The 15,377-nt window shown below is 38.4% G+C and overlaps 1 protein-coding gene across 1 annotated transcript in view; it reads left to right on the top strand.

Annotated features, from left to right (window-relative positions):
* GCLC (glutamate-cysteine ligase catalytic subunit) overlaps positions 1-15,377 on the top strand; it is a gene marked incomplete in the record, with an annotated part of 285,087 nt that overhangs the window by 70,545 nt on the left and 199,165 nt on the right. The window contains 2 exon segments of the mRNA XM_053710384.1: positions 9,604-9,662; positions 9,735-9,871. Of these exon segments, the coding sequence (XP_053566359.1) occupies positions 9,604-9,662; positions 9,735-9,871 (196 nt within the window).

The raw sequence follows: 15,377 nt of genomic DNA, 5'->3' as shown, positions 1-15,377 counted from the left end.
TGATGTCTTTCCTCCTTGGCCTTGTGTTAACACACACCTGAATGCTCCAGACCAGCAAACTGCTAAAACTTCGGCTTTTATAGAGGTGGTCACACTTACTGATGATCAATTAAACAAGGGCATTTGATTGGCAGCACCTGGCTGCTACTTAGCCTCATAATTCCTATGGAAGCAGTAAGGGTGTACTTTGTTTCTTTCATGTAATTAGCAAGAGTCCATGAGCTAGTGACGTATGGGATATACATTCCTACCAGGAGGGGCAAAGTTTCCCAAACCTCAAAATGCCTATAAATACACCCCTCACCACACCCACAAATCAGTTTTTACAAACTTTGCCTCTGATGGAGGTGGTGAAGTAAGTTTGTGCTAGATTCTACGTTGATATGCGCTCCGCAGCAAGTTGGAGCCCGGTTTTCCTCTCAGCGTGCAGTGAATGTCAGAGGGATGTGAGGAGAGTATTGCCTATTTGAATGCAGTGATCTCCTTCTAAGGGGTCTATTTCATAGGTTCTCTGTTATCGGTCGTAGAGATTCATCTCTTACCTCCCTTTTCAGATCGACGATATACTCTTATATATACCATTACCTCTGCTGATTCTCGTTTCAGTACTGGTTTGGCTATCTGCTATATGTAGATGAGTGTCCTGGGGTAAGTAAGTCTTATTTTCTGTGACACTCCAAGCTATGGTTGGGCACTTTGTTTATAAAGTTCTAAATATATGTATTCAAACATTTATTTGCCTTGACTCAGAATGTTCAACTTTCCTTATTTTTCAGACAGTCAGTTTCATATTTGGGATAATGCATTTTAATTTAACATTTTTTACCTTAAAATTTGACTTTTTCCCTGTGGGCTGTTAGGCTCGCGGGGGCTGAAAATGCTTCATTTTATTGCGTCATTCTTGGCGCGGACTTTTTTGGCGCAAAAATTCTATTTCCGTTTCCGGCGTCATACGTGTCGCCGGAAGTTGCGTCATTCTTTGACGTTATTTTGCGCCAAAAATGTCGTCGTTCCGGATGTGGCGTCATTTTTGGCGCCAAAAAGCATTTAGGCGCCAAATAATGTGGGCGTCTTATTTGGCGCGAAAAAATATGGGCGTCACTTTTGTCTCCACATTATTTAAGTCTCATTTTTTATTGCTTCTGGTTGCTAGAAGCTTGTTCTTTGGCATTTTTTCCCATTCCTGAAACTGTCATTTAAGGAATTTGATCAATTTTGCTTTATATGTTGTTTTTTCTTTTACATATTGCAAGATGTTCCACGTTGCAACTGAGTCAGAAGATACTTCAGGAAAATCACTGCACAGTGCTGGAGTTACCAAGCTAAGTGTATCTGCTATAAACTTTTGGTATCTATTTCTCCAGCTGTTATTTGTATTGCATGTCATGTCAAACTTATTAATGCAGATAAAATTTCCTTTAGTACTGTTACATTACCTGTTGCTGTTCCGTCAACATCTAATTTTCAGAGTGTTCCTGATAACATAAGAGATTTTATTTTTTAAATCCATTTAGAAGGCTATGTCTGTTATTTCTCCTTCTAGTATAAATAAAAGTCTTTTAAAACTTCTCTTTTTTTCAGATGAATTTTTAAATGAACATCATCATTCTGATACTGATAATGGTTCTTCTGGTTCAGAGGTTTCTGTCTCAGAGGTTGATGCTGATAAATCTTTGTATTTGTTCAAGATGGAATTTATTCGTTCTTTACTTAAAGAAGTATTATTTGCATTAGAAATAGAGGATTCTGGTCCTCTTGATTCTAAATGTAAACGTTTAAATAAGGTTTTTTAAATCTCCTGTAGTTATTCCAGAAGTGTTTTATCTCCCTGATGCTATTTCTGAAGTAATTTCCAGGGATTGGAATAATTTGGGTAATTTATTTACTCCTTCTAGACGTTTAAGCAAATTATATCCTGTGCCATCTGACAGATTAGAGTTTTTTGAGACAAAAATCCCTAAGGTTATGGGGCTGTCTCTACTCCTGTTAATATACTACTATTCCTACGGCAGATAGTATTTCATTTAAGGATCCTTTAGATAGGAAAATTGAATCCTTTCTAAGAAAAGCTTACTTATGTTCAGGTAATCTTCTTAGACCTGCTATATTTTTAGCGGATGTTGCTGCAGCTTCAACTTTTTGATTAGAAGCTTTAGCGCAACAAGTAACAGATCATAATTTTATAGCATTATTATTATTCTATAACATGATAATAATTTTATTGGTGATACCATCTTTTGATATCATTAGAGTTGATGTCAGGTATATGTTTCTAGCTATTTTAGCTAGAAAAGCTTTATGGATTAAACTTGGAATGCTGACATGTCTTCTAAGTCATCTTTGCTTTCCCTTTCTTTCCAGGGTAAATAATCATTTTAGTTCCTTTCCTCACAAGGAACAAAAGCCTGATCCTTCATCCTCAGGAGCGGTATCAGTTTGGAAACTATTTCCAGTTTGGAATATATCCAAGCCTTATAGAAACCTATAGCCAGCTCCTAAGTACCTATGAAGGTGCGGCCCTTATTCCAGCTCAGCTGGTATGGGGCAGATTACGTTTTCTTCAAAGAAATTTGGATCAATTCCGTTCTTAATCTCTGGTTTCAGAAACATTGTTTCAGAAAGGTACAGAATTGGCTTCAAGTTAAGGCCTCCTGCTAAGAGATTCTTTTCTTTTCCGTGTCCCAGTTAACACAGCAAAGGCTCAGCATTTCTGTAATGTGTTTCAGATCTAGAGTTGGCTGGAGTATTTATGCCAGTTCCAGTTCTGGAACAGGGGCTGGGGTTTTATTTTATCTCTTCATTTGTACCAAAGAAGGTCAATTCCTTCAGACCAGTTCCGGATCTGTCATTATTGAATCGTTATGTTAGGATACCAACATTCAAGATGGTTATTGTAGGACTATCCTGCCTTTTGTTTAGCAAGGGCATTATATGTCTACAATAGATTTACAGGATGTGTATCTGCATATTCCGATTCATCCAGATCACTTTTAGTGTCTGAGATTCTCTTTTTAGACAAGCATTACCAGTTTTGTGGCTCTACCGTTTGGCCTAGCCTCAGTTCCAAGAATTTTTTTCAAAGGTTCTCGGTGCCCCTTTTTTCTGTAATCAGAGAATAGGGTTTTGGTATTTCCTTATTTGGACGATATTTTGGTACTTGCTCAGTCTTCTCATTTTCGAAGAATCTCATACGAATCGACTTGTGTTGTTTCTTCAAATTCATGGTTGGAGGATCAATTTACCATTTAGTTCATTGATTCCTCAGACAAGGGTAACCTTTTTAGGTTTCTAGATAAATTCAGTGTCTATGACTCTGTCCTTGTCAGACAAGAGAAGTTTAACATTGATATCAGCTTGTCAAAACCTTCAGTCACAATCATTCCCTTTGGTAGCCTTATGCATGGAAATGTTGGGTCTTAGGACTGCCGCATCAGATGCGATCTCCTTTGCTCGTTTTCACATGCGACCTCTTCAGCTCTGTATGCTGAACCAATGGTGCAGGGATTACTCAAAGATATCTCAATTAATATCTTTAAACCGATTTTACAACACTCTCTGACATGGTGGACAGATCACCATCGTTTAGTTCAGGGGGCTTCTTTGTTCTTCCGACCTGGACTATAATCTCAACAGATGCAAGTCTTACAGGTTGGGGAGCTGTGTGGGGGTATCTGACGGCACAAGGGGTTTGGGAATCTCAGGAGGTGAGATTTCCGATCAATATTTTGGAACTCCGTGCAATTTTCAGAGCTCTTCAGTCTTGGCCTCTTCTCAAGAGAGAGTTGTTCATTTGTTTTCAGATAGACAATGTCACAACTGTGGCATACATCAATCATCAAGGAGGGACTCACAGTCCTCTGGCTATGAAAGAAGTATCTCGAATTTTGGTTTGGGCGGAATCCAGCTCCTGTCTAATCTCTGCGGTTCATATCCCAGGTATGGACAATTGGAAAGCGGATTATCTCAGTCGCCAAACGTTGCATCCGGGCGAATGGTCTCTTCACCCAGAGGTATTTCTTCAGATTGTTCAAATGTGGGAACTTCCAGAAATAGATCTGATAGCTTCTCATCTAAACAAGAAACTTCCCAGGTATCTGTCCAGATCCCGGGATCCTCAGGCGGAGGCAGTGGATGCATTATCACTTCCTTGGAAGTATCATCCTGCCTATATCTTTCCGCCTCTAGTTCTTCTTTCAAGAGTAATCTCCAAGATTCTGAAGGAATGCTCGTTTGTTCTGCTGGTAGCTCCGGCATGGCCTCACAGGTTTTGGTATGCGGATCTTGTCCGGATGGCCTCTTGCCAACCGTGGACTCTTCCGTTAAGACCAGACCTTTTGTCTCAAGGTCCTTTTTTCCATCAGGATCTGAAATCCTTAAATTTAAAGGTATGGAGATTGAACGCTTGATTCTTGGTCAAAGAGGTTTCTCAGACTCTGTGATTAATGATATGTTACAGGCTCGTAAATCTGTATCCAGAGAGATATATTATAGAGTCTGGAAGACTTATATTTCTTGGTGTCTTTCTCATCATTTTTTCTTGGCATTCTTTTAGAATACCGAGAATATTACAGTTTCTTCAGGATGGTTTAGATAAGGGTTTGTCCGCAAGTTCCTTGAAAGGTCAAATCTCTGCTCTTTCTGTTCTTTTTCACAGACAGATTGCTATTCTTCCTGATATTCATTGTTTTGTACAAGCTTTGGTTCGTATAAAGCCTGTCATTAAGTCAATTTCTCCTCCTTGGAGTTTGAATTTGGTTCTGGGGGTTCTTCAAGCTCCTCCATTTGAACCTATGCATTCATTGGATATTAAATTACTTTCTTGGAAAGTTTTGTTCCTTTTGGCCATCTCTTCTGCCAGAAGAGTTTCTGAATTATCTGCTCTTTCTTGTGAGTCTCCTTTTCTGATTTTTCATCAGGATAAGGCGGTGTTGCGAACTTCTTTTGAATTTTTACCTAAGTTGTGAATTCCAACAACATTAGTAGAGACATTGTGGTTCCTTCATTATGTCTTAATCCTAAGAATTCTAAGGAGAAATCGTTGCATTCTTTGGATGTTATTAGAGCTTTGAAATATTATGTTGAAGCTACTAAGTCTTTCCGAAAGACTTCAAGTTTATTTGTTATCTTTAATTCATCTTGCCTATGTTGAGTCGGGTAAGACTCCGCCTCATAGGATTACAGCTCATTCTACTAGGTCAGTTTCTACTTCCTGGGCGTTTAGGAATGAAGCTTCGGTTGATCAGATTTGCAAAGCGGCAACTTGGTCCTCTTTGCATACTTTTACCAAATTCTACCATTTTGTTGTATTTTCTTCTTCTGAAGCAGTTTTTGGTAGAAAAGTACTTCAGGCAGCTGTTTCAGTTTGAATCTTCTGCTTATGTTTTCATTTAAACTTTATTTTGGGTGTGGATTATTTTCAGCAGGAATTGGCTGTCTTTATTTTATCCCTCCCTCTCTAGTGACTCTTGCGTGGAAAGATCCACATCTTGGGTAGTCATTATCCCATACGTCACTAGCTCATGGACTCTTGCTAATTACATGAAAGAAAACATAATTTATGTAAGAACTTACCTGATAAATTCATTTCTTTCATATTAGCAAGAGTCCATGAGGCCCACCCTTTTTTGTGGTGGTTATGATTTTTTTGTATAAAGCACAATTATTCCAATTCCTTATTTTTTATGCTTTCGCACTTTTTTCTTATCACCCCACTTCTTGGCTATTCGTTAAACTGATTTGTGGGTGTGGTGAGGGGTGTATTTATAGGCATTTTGAGGTTTGGGAAACTTTGCCCCTCCTGGTAGGAATGTATATCCCATACGTCACTAGCTCATGGACTCTTGCTAATATGAAAGAAATGAATTTATCAGGTAAGTTCTTACATAAATTATGTTTTTTCACACATGGCTTCTCCATTTTGGCCTTATTTTTGTTAAATAAGTCATGACACTGTGTAATATGTCATGTGTTGTTGTTCATCTGACGTATTTACCTAATATTAAGAAGACCTCCTAAGGACCAGATGATTATGTTCTGATTTGTAAAACCGAAGAATTCAAAAGGTGACGTCAGTGGCGTATTTATCTTTTGTGATGCCCTAGGCTCTCAAAATTCTGCTCTCCCCCCCCCCCCCCCAAAAAAAAAGCAATAGAATTGGTTATTGTGCTCCAATAAAGGATAGCTGGCTTTTTATCACACAGCTCCATCCGAGTCGTTTTTCTTAAGGAAATTACCATACTCCAGAGAGGGGAAGCATATTATTTTGTTTTCCCATAAAGATAACCGCATACTCTTGAAAAAGAGAGTATTCAACCCACAACATACAGATGAAAATCATCACTGAAAACTAAAAGATACCATACTCCACAGAGGAGAAACACTCTCCAAAGACATCAGAAAGAAACAAGTATCAAGTACCATACTCCAACCGGTCACCAAGACAAACATCTTTAACACAGATAGGGATAAACTCCCCTCAACGCCTCTCACATATCTCACATGTTTGAGGTTTAAATAGGTAAGTAATAAATTTTATACTCTATGCACTATACCGTTTATTAGTATATTCATACTGCACCATAAAGTGTTTTTTGTTTATGTCTCCTCCATTCTACGAGTGCTACACTGTGGAGCCCTCAACTCCTACCTTTACTACTACTCTTTCCATTTGATGATAGTGGAAATTCCAGACTAAGCTGCCTTGAAAAATAACTATTTGCATAATACACAGCGCATACCAAAACACCCTCTCCTTTTTATTTATTTATATATATATATATATATATATATATATATATATATATATACATATACATATACACACAGGGAGTGCAGAATTATTAGGCAAATGAGTATTTTGACCACATCATCCTCTTTATGCATGTTGTCTTACTCCAAGCTGTATAGGCTCGAAAGCCTACTACCAATTAAGCATATTAGGTGATGTGCATCTCTGTAATGAGAAGGGGTGTGGTCTAATGACATCAACACCCTATATCAGGTGTGCATAATTATTAGGCAACTTCCTTTCCTTTGGCAAAATGGGTCAAAAGAAGGACTTGACAGGCTCAGAAAAGTCAAAAATACTGAGATATCTTGCAGAGGGATGCAGCACTCTTAAAATTGCAAAGCTTCTGAAGCGTGATCATCGAACAATCAAGCGTTTCATTCAAAATAGTCAACAGGGTCGCAAGAAGCGTGTGGAAAAACCAAGGCGCAAAATAACTGCCCATGAACTGAGAAAAGTCAAGCGTGCAGCTGCCAAGATGCCACTTGCCACCAGTTTGGCCATATTTCAGAGCTGCAACATCACTGGAGTGCCAAAAAGCACAAGGTGTGCAATACTCAGAGACATGGCCAAGGTAAGAAAGGCTGAAAGACGACCACCACTGAACAAGACACACAAGCTGAAACGTCAAGACTGGGCCAAGAAATATCTCAAGACTGATTTTTCTAAGGTTTTATGGACTGATGAAATGAGAGTGAGTCTTGATGGGCCAGATGGATGGGCCCGTGGCTGGATTGGTAAAGGGCAGAGAGCTCCAGTCCGACTCAGACGCCAGCAAGGTGGAGGTGGAGTACTGGTTTGGGCTGGTATCATCAAAGATGAGCTTGTGGGGCCTTTTCGGGCTGAGGATAGAGTCAAGCTCAACTCCCAGTCCTACTGCCAGTTTCTGGAAGACACCTTCTTCAAGCAGTGGTACAGGAAGAAGTCTGCTTCCTTCAAGAAAAACATGATTTTCATGCAGGACAATGCTCCATCACACGCGTCCAAGTACTCCACAGCGTGGCTGGCAAGAAAGGGTATAAAAGAAGAAAATCTAATGACATGGCCTCCTTGTTCACCTGATCTGAACCCCATTGAGAACCTGTGGTCCATCATCAAATGTGAGATTTACAAGGAGGGAAAACAGTACACCTCTCTGAACAGTGTCTGGGAGGCTGTGGTTGCTGCTGCACGCAATGTTGATGGTGAACAGATCAAAACACTGACAGAATCCATTGATGGCAGGCTTTTGAGTGTCCTTGCAAAGAAAGGTGGCTATATTGGTCACTGATTTGTTTTTGTTTTGTTTTTGAATGTCAGAAATGTATATTTGTGAATGTTGAGATGTTATATTGGTTTCACTGGTAAAAATAAATAATTGAAATGGGTATATATTTGTTTTTTGTTAAGTTGCCTAATAATTATGCACAGTAATAGTCACCTGCACACACAGATATCCCCCTAAAATAGCTAAAACTAAAAACAAACTAAAAACTACTTCCAAAACTATTCAGCTTTGATATTAATGAGTTTTTTGGGTTCATTGAGAACATGGTTGTTGTTCAATAATAAAATTAATCCTCAAAAATACAACTTGCCTAATAATTCTGCACTCCCTGTATATATATATAACACATAAGCAGGATAATCCATCCCTTAAAAATGGAAAGAGAAAAATCTATATTTTCCTTTGTGTATACAATCTGAAGCCTAAATGTCTGCTACTAAGAATACATAATTCATGTATCTCCATGAGTGCTTCTATGTATTACCCCTTATTGAGACACACACACACACACACACACACACACACACACGATACAGGTGCACTCTCACAATCTTGGTTCCTTGGCCAGGTTGCTGAGTAAAATTTCAAATATAAGCAGAATAAAATGGCACTCAGTGGACTTGACAGCAAAAGATGTCCTTTATTCAAGTGACGTTTCGGGGCATACACCCCTTCATCAGACCAGAATTTTTTTAAATAAAATTAAAAAATGTTTGAATAAAACTGCTTTTTTACTAACAATAAACCAAAAATACCACCTTTTATAATTAGCCTAACAATAGTTAACTCAGTTAAGCTTCTCCTAATGGCCAAGACATAAATGACCGATAAGGATGGCAATGAATAAGGGAGTGAGCAGAGTAGCTTACGAAACGTGTAAGGAATCGCGTGACGCCATGGATTACGTCTCTTTCGGTAACTGCTCATCACGCTACAACTGAGCACACCAAGTAACCGGCTCTTATTAAGAACATTTATTTTTTTAGGAAGTTAATGTATTTAAGGTTTTTTGTTTTTATTTTGCTAATTTATTTGTTTCTTTTTGTGGTTTTAATAGTTCTAAAACACTAATACATTTATTGTAGAAACCAACTGAATATAATGTTGGAACAACCATTTTATATATACACCACTTATCCCAGTGTGGTGTGTAAAGGCTAGTTTCTACTCCGTATTCACACAGGATTCACCATACCATTACGAGAGAGACTTTGTTACAAATTTAATTAGCGAACATTAAGTCTACTTTTGTTCTGGTGGTGTTTAGCGCTTTTCCTCATGCGCTAATAGCGCACCACTTGTAATGTGGCCCCAAATATGGTTTGGCATTTTACGTCCTCTTTGCTTTCGTAGCTATTATATACTTGAAGAAACATCAGCTGGAATGTTTTGCAATGTCTGCTTGTTTCCTGCTTTTTCTTTTATCAGTAGTAGTTTTTGTATACTGTGAGAGCCCTTATGTAAATATGTGTTGATAATAAAAAAAATATAAATGCTTAGTTCTGTACAATCGGATTTAAAAGAATCTACCTTTTATTTTTATTTACAGTACTTTAACAAGAAATATCCGTCATAGAAGAGGTGAAAAGGTTGCCATTAATGTACCAAGTGAGTAGCTGCTTCTATAAATTACTTTTCTATTTTATTTCATTTTATAATTATTTATTTTTCCTTGTGTAGTTTTTAGAGACAAACATACACCATCTCCATTTATTGAACGGTTTCCGAATGATGCTGGAGATAACAGTAAAGCAGCCAAACCTGATCACATATACATGGATGCCATGGGATTTGGCATGGGCAATTGCTGCCTTCAGGTAAGGGAGCGAGTTGTGCACAATTATATTTAATCTTATGTTTAAAATGTGGCTACATTTTGTAACCTGAAATACTGATGCTTCCTGAAATAACTTTGAAATAATTTACAATAAAACTATTCAATATATCACTTTGATGTTTCCACTTGTTACACATTTTATTTTAAATGAACTTTATTATCCTGATGACAGTTGTTTGCTTTGTTATATCATGATGTCTCAGATTGTAGTTATCCAGTCAAATGCACTTAAAAGTTCAAATTATTTTTAATATTTCTTTCTCTTGTAAGGTGTATCCAGTCCACGGGTTCATCCATTACTTGTGGGATATTCTCCTTCCTGATACAACAAATGAAAACTGTAAACTAATTGAACTGATTTTACTTAAAGGGATACTGAACCATTTTTTTTTTCTTTCATGATTCAGATAGAGCATTCAATTTTAAGCAACTTTCTAATTTACTCCAATAATCAATTTTTATCAAATTGATTATAGGAATAAATTAGAGCATGGGACTTTCTATCTGAATCAGTTCAGTATCCCTTTAAGTTTTTTTGGATGCCTTATGGTTTATTCCCAGTTGTTTCTAAGTGTTTAAAGGTTCAGTTGCTCCATAAATATTTACCAAGGGCTTAGCTTTTGCTTTCTTAAGACACAGTGAATCCACGGATCATCAATTACTGTTGGGAATATCACTCCTGGCCAGCAGGAGGAGGGAAAGAGCACCACAGCAACGCTGTTAAAGGACCAGTCAACACTGTAGATTTGCATAATCATCAAATGCATGATAAGAAGACAATGCAATAGCACTTAGTCTAATCTTCAAATGAATAGTAGATTTTTGTTAAATAAATTGCAAAGTTATGTCTATTTCCACTCCTCCTGTATCATGTGACAGCCATCAGCCAATCACAAATGCATATACGTATATGCAGTGAATTCTTGCACATGCTCAGTAGGAGTTGGTGACTCAAAAAGTATAAATATAAAAAGACTCTGCACATTTTGTTAATGGAAGTAAATTTGAAAGTTGTTTAAAATTGCATGCTGTATCTGAATCATGAAGTTTAATTTTGACTTGAGTGTCTCTATGAAGGAATTTGTCCCACATTAAGGACTCTAGACTGATTGTCCCACATCAGTCTAGAGTCCTTAACCTCTGCAGTGTCAGCCTCCTAGCCCCAGAAGACAAAAGGCACTTACATGCACATTCAGCTGTCCGGCAGGAGGACAGTTCACCTGGTATGAGAGGATGCCGCTCCTCTCAGAGACCTGTGGAAAACGGAAAGATCAGAGTAAACCTACTCAGGCTTTCTATACCATTGCAGCAACATGCTAGGAAAAACGCAGCAAGGCCCACCTCACAAGTTCCTAAGTGCTTTAAAGCTAAACGTAAGTCTGAATGATAGGGAATATTAACATAGCATGTCAGTTGCCTCAAATACTTTGTGTATAATTAGCGCAGTTCAGCAACATAGTGTATCCAACTTTCTGCAATCCTAATAGCCACTTCTGTTACCTTAAGTGCTACGGTGCTCCGGGGTTAACACATTATTGATCAAATTAGATATTGATTACAATATCTGATCAACATTTATATTGTAACTTGAGCGCCTCCAGCAATGACTATATCCTAATTACTTTGGTATTAATATTTTCATGAGTAACAACATAGTCGCGTGTTGCTTATCATCTTAATTCATTGTGAGCAAATAAAACAGTAGTTATACAAGGATACACACCCAGTTACAGTATTCTTACTTATTAGACTTGGATTGTATCTCAACCAAATCTCAAGATCTGGTTCACAGCTAACAGTCGAACAACCCACTGTTTAATCACACCAGTGGTATCATAATCATTTTATTCTCTCATTCTTTGAGCCAATATACTTCTATAGTGTGCCAATCCAATTCACATACTATTATTAGTGACGTTATTGACTTATTGGATATTGGATCTCTATCTATACAGTGGATACTTTAGATATCCCCACATTGTGTTGTGGATTGGGTGAGATACTATGGACTAGCAGTAATCCACTCAAATTTTAGTATACTACAGTCGGTGCTTTAGCGTGTTTCTAATGTATTATCCTATTTTATTTTTGACCCCAATAAAAGTTATATTTTAACTATAGCTGAATCTACTTGTCTCTCCTATCTTATCCTTGGAATAAACTAGTGATAATTATACGAATTTTCTAAAACTGACCTGGGAGTGCTCCCAAGTGTATTCTTTTTCTCTTAATTTAAGTATTCTAGTTATATACACACAGCACCCAAATCCAGCCGTATTAGTTGGCTAAATAAAGGAAATACAGGTCTCTTGTACACAAGTAGTGCCATTGGTAACCTTCTCAATCTGCTTTAAAGCCACCACTGCCCTGCTGAAGAGACTAACGTGGATTACGGCTAGACCCAGATTGTGATGGAAGATCAGAGCAAGCCTGCCCTGGCTTCAAAACAAAAAAAAATATCTTGATAGAAGAATCTTTATCAGACACCCAATTACTTCCAATCACCTCCTCCTTGCACTAGAGAATGACTGGGGGTTGTGGGTAAGGTGTTTTTTTTCTGGGCAATATAATTCAGGTGTCATCCTTCGAGGAAATTCTCTTTTAAGAGATCTTGTCCAAACTTCTTCCCAGGGATGGGAAATGAATCTGGAGAAGAGTTCCCTTGTTTCATATTTAAGGGTGATTTATTTGGGTCTACCGCCTCAATCCCTAAATGCTCCCGATTTCCGTCTGATCTCGGAGTACCTGGATGGGAGCCCGCTTGGGAACACCTGGTGCGGTAGGTTTGCTTCTTATTAGATTCTCTATCTATGAGAATATTACTAATGGAGGTTAGATAATTAAGGATTTTTTTTCCCCTTCCTCTCTCTGCAGTGTCTGTCCAACCAACAGCAAGCTCTAGTGGTCCGGTACATAGCTTAGCCATCTTACAACCAGTAAATTTGGAGTTTGGATTTAGCTGCAGTTTATTTTCCTTCACTTTTCAGTGACTCAAGGTAGGAGGGTATTGGTCTGACGTTTCGGACAGAAATATTATCTTCTCATAATCTTCTCATAAAGATAGTTTGTTGCACAACTTAGGCATTGTGCTGGCTCTTAAATTCTATCTGCAGGCTACGAAGGACTTTTGTCAGTCTCCTGCATTGTTTGTTTGCTTTTCTGGTAACTGTAAAGGCCAGGAAGCTTTTGCCACTTTTCTTTCTCTCTGGTTGAGAACTGTATTCGTATGGCTTATGAGACTTCTGGACAGCAGTCTCTTTAGAGACATACAGCTCACTCCATTAGGGCGGTGTCTTCTTCTTGGGCATTTAAGACTGAGGCCTCTGTAGATCAAATTTGTAAGGCTGCAACTTGGTCTTCTCTGCTCTAAATTCTATAAACTTGATACTTTTGCCTCGGCTGAGGCTTCTTTTGGGAGTAAGGTTCTGCAGGCAGTGGTGCCTTCTGTTTAGGTTACCTGTCTTGCCCTCCCTTATCTGTGTCCTCTAGCTTGGGTATTGATTCCCAACAGTAATTGATGATCCGTGGGCTCACCGTGTCTTAAGAAAGAAAACTAAATTTATCCTTACCTGATAAGTTTAGTTCTTTCTTGACACAGTGAGTCCACGGCCCTCCCTATTTTCAGACAGTTTTTTTTTATATAAACCTCAGGCACCTCTGCACCTTGTGTTATTTCCTTTCTCTCCTTTTCCTTCGGTCGAATGACTGGGGGATGTGGGTAAGGGAAGTGATACTTAACAACTTTGCTGTGGTGCTTTTTGCCTCCTATTTGAGTTACATGCAATAAAGTCCACTTTTATTTTGTCCATTGATCAGTTAAGTGAACAAGCTACATCCCAGTGTAATACAGAAGAGGCTTGGAAATACACTTGTAACTTTCATATCACATCATGTTTATACGGTTAAGAACATTGTCTTATGACACTCTTTATCAATAGCTTTCCTGTAAATATGAAACATAAAGTGATGCATTGGGTGGAACTGTGTAATAAAAAAGAAAAAAAAATTCCCTGGGCAATTAGAGCAAAAACTTCTCTCTTAACATTCTTTGAATACCTGCTAAAACCCATATGTCCACTCTGTATTGTAAGTAATTTTCTGTAAATGTTAACATAACAGGTTTGTTTAGCTGTCAATACATTCTCACTAGAAAGTACTGGAATGGAAACACATGAATCTCTTAGGTTATTTATTGAACAAGTGACACACTTTCTTTCATAAGGTGGTGAGAGTCCACACATGTGGGATTAACCCCTTAACCCAATGCAATATATATTTATAAGTTGTGCGCAGTTTACCCTCTAAGTCCAGTTTTGTGAGCGGCCTAGCAATGAAACGGTTAATTAGGGAACTGCACCCTTCAATTTGCAAACACTGCACAGTTCAGAATGCAAGGTATGTTTCTCTTCTTAACTGTTTCACTGCTGGTCCGCTCACAAAATTGGCCTTAGAGGGGAACACTGATTGTGCGGTACTTTGCTTATCGTACCGCACAACGTAAATCAGTCGGAGCTGTAGAAAGCTCCAGCAGTCTCGGCTTTAAAGCTCCGGTTCCACATGAAGGCAGATGCCAGATCATTAGATGGTGACACTGTTTATGTCAACTTTTGTAACGATCATCTGCTGGTGCTGACGGGAGGTGTGAGAGGGACTCTGGGAGGTGGGTGTTCTGGTCCAGAGGAAGTTGGAGGACCCTACACTGCAGAAAATAAAGGGGGAGAGAAGGGGAGCTACGCTACAGAAAAAGGTGGGGTACTGTCTCTTTACATTTACTGCTGTCTGCTTTAGTGCACACCACTCTTATTCAGCAGACTAATGATCAGTAGCATTTCCAGACCTTTGGAGGGAAAATATTATATTTTTGCAAGCCTAATCTTCTCTTGAGACCTCTGGGATTAATTTTTGACGCAAAAATAGTGTACTTGCCATCTTGCAGAAACACAGCAATTTATCCTCTGGAGTGGTGAGCACCCTTTATTCAAGAGCTTTTTAAAATTACTATATCATTTTATCCCTTTGCCATTTTAAACTTTTTTTTATTTAACCCCTTTTCAACAATGATTCCTATAGTGGTGTGTACCCTCACTCAGTTATGCCACGTATGCACTGATTCTGTCTGATGCTAGGCTGAGTCATACAGCGTTACATTTGCAGCAGAGTGCTCAGGGATTTACTACCTGTTCGTGTTATCCCTAGTACAGCTATATTGACCTGTCCCCTAATTTGAAGCAAAATATCCACTCTGAAATTTCAGAACTGATGGCTGTCATACCTCCACCAGTTAAGAGCAAATGCATGCAAAGGGCAGAAGAGAACCCTTTGGGGTCTCTAGGCTCATCAGGGACATACTTAAGGTACAATGTGCAATCCAGGAGTACAATAGAATCCAAATCCTCCGCTGCTGAAGACAGGTATTTAGAAACCAAGGACCCTCTAGCTGATGAAATATGAGAAGTGTACTTTTAATTTTATGCATGTTTTTGTTT

Source organism: Bombina bombina, chromosome 4, assembly GCF_027579735.1.
Source record: "Bombina bombina isolate aBomBom1 chromosome 4, aBomBom1.pri, whole genome shotgun sequence".
NCBI lineage: Eukaryota > Metazoa > Chordata > Amphibia > Anura > Bombinatoridae > Bombina > Bombina bombina.
The sequence above is the reverse complement of the archived record's forward strand: the minus strand, read 5'-3'. Positions and strand labels throughout refer to the sequence as shown.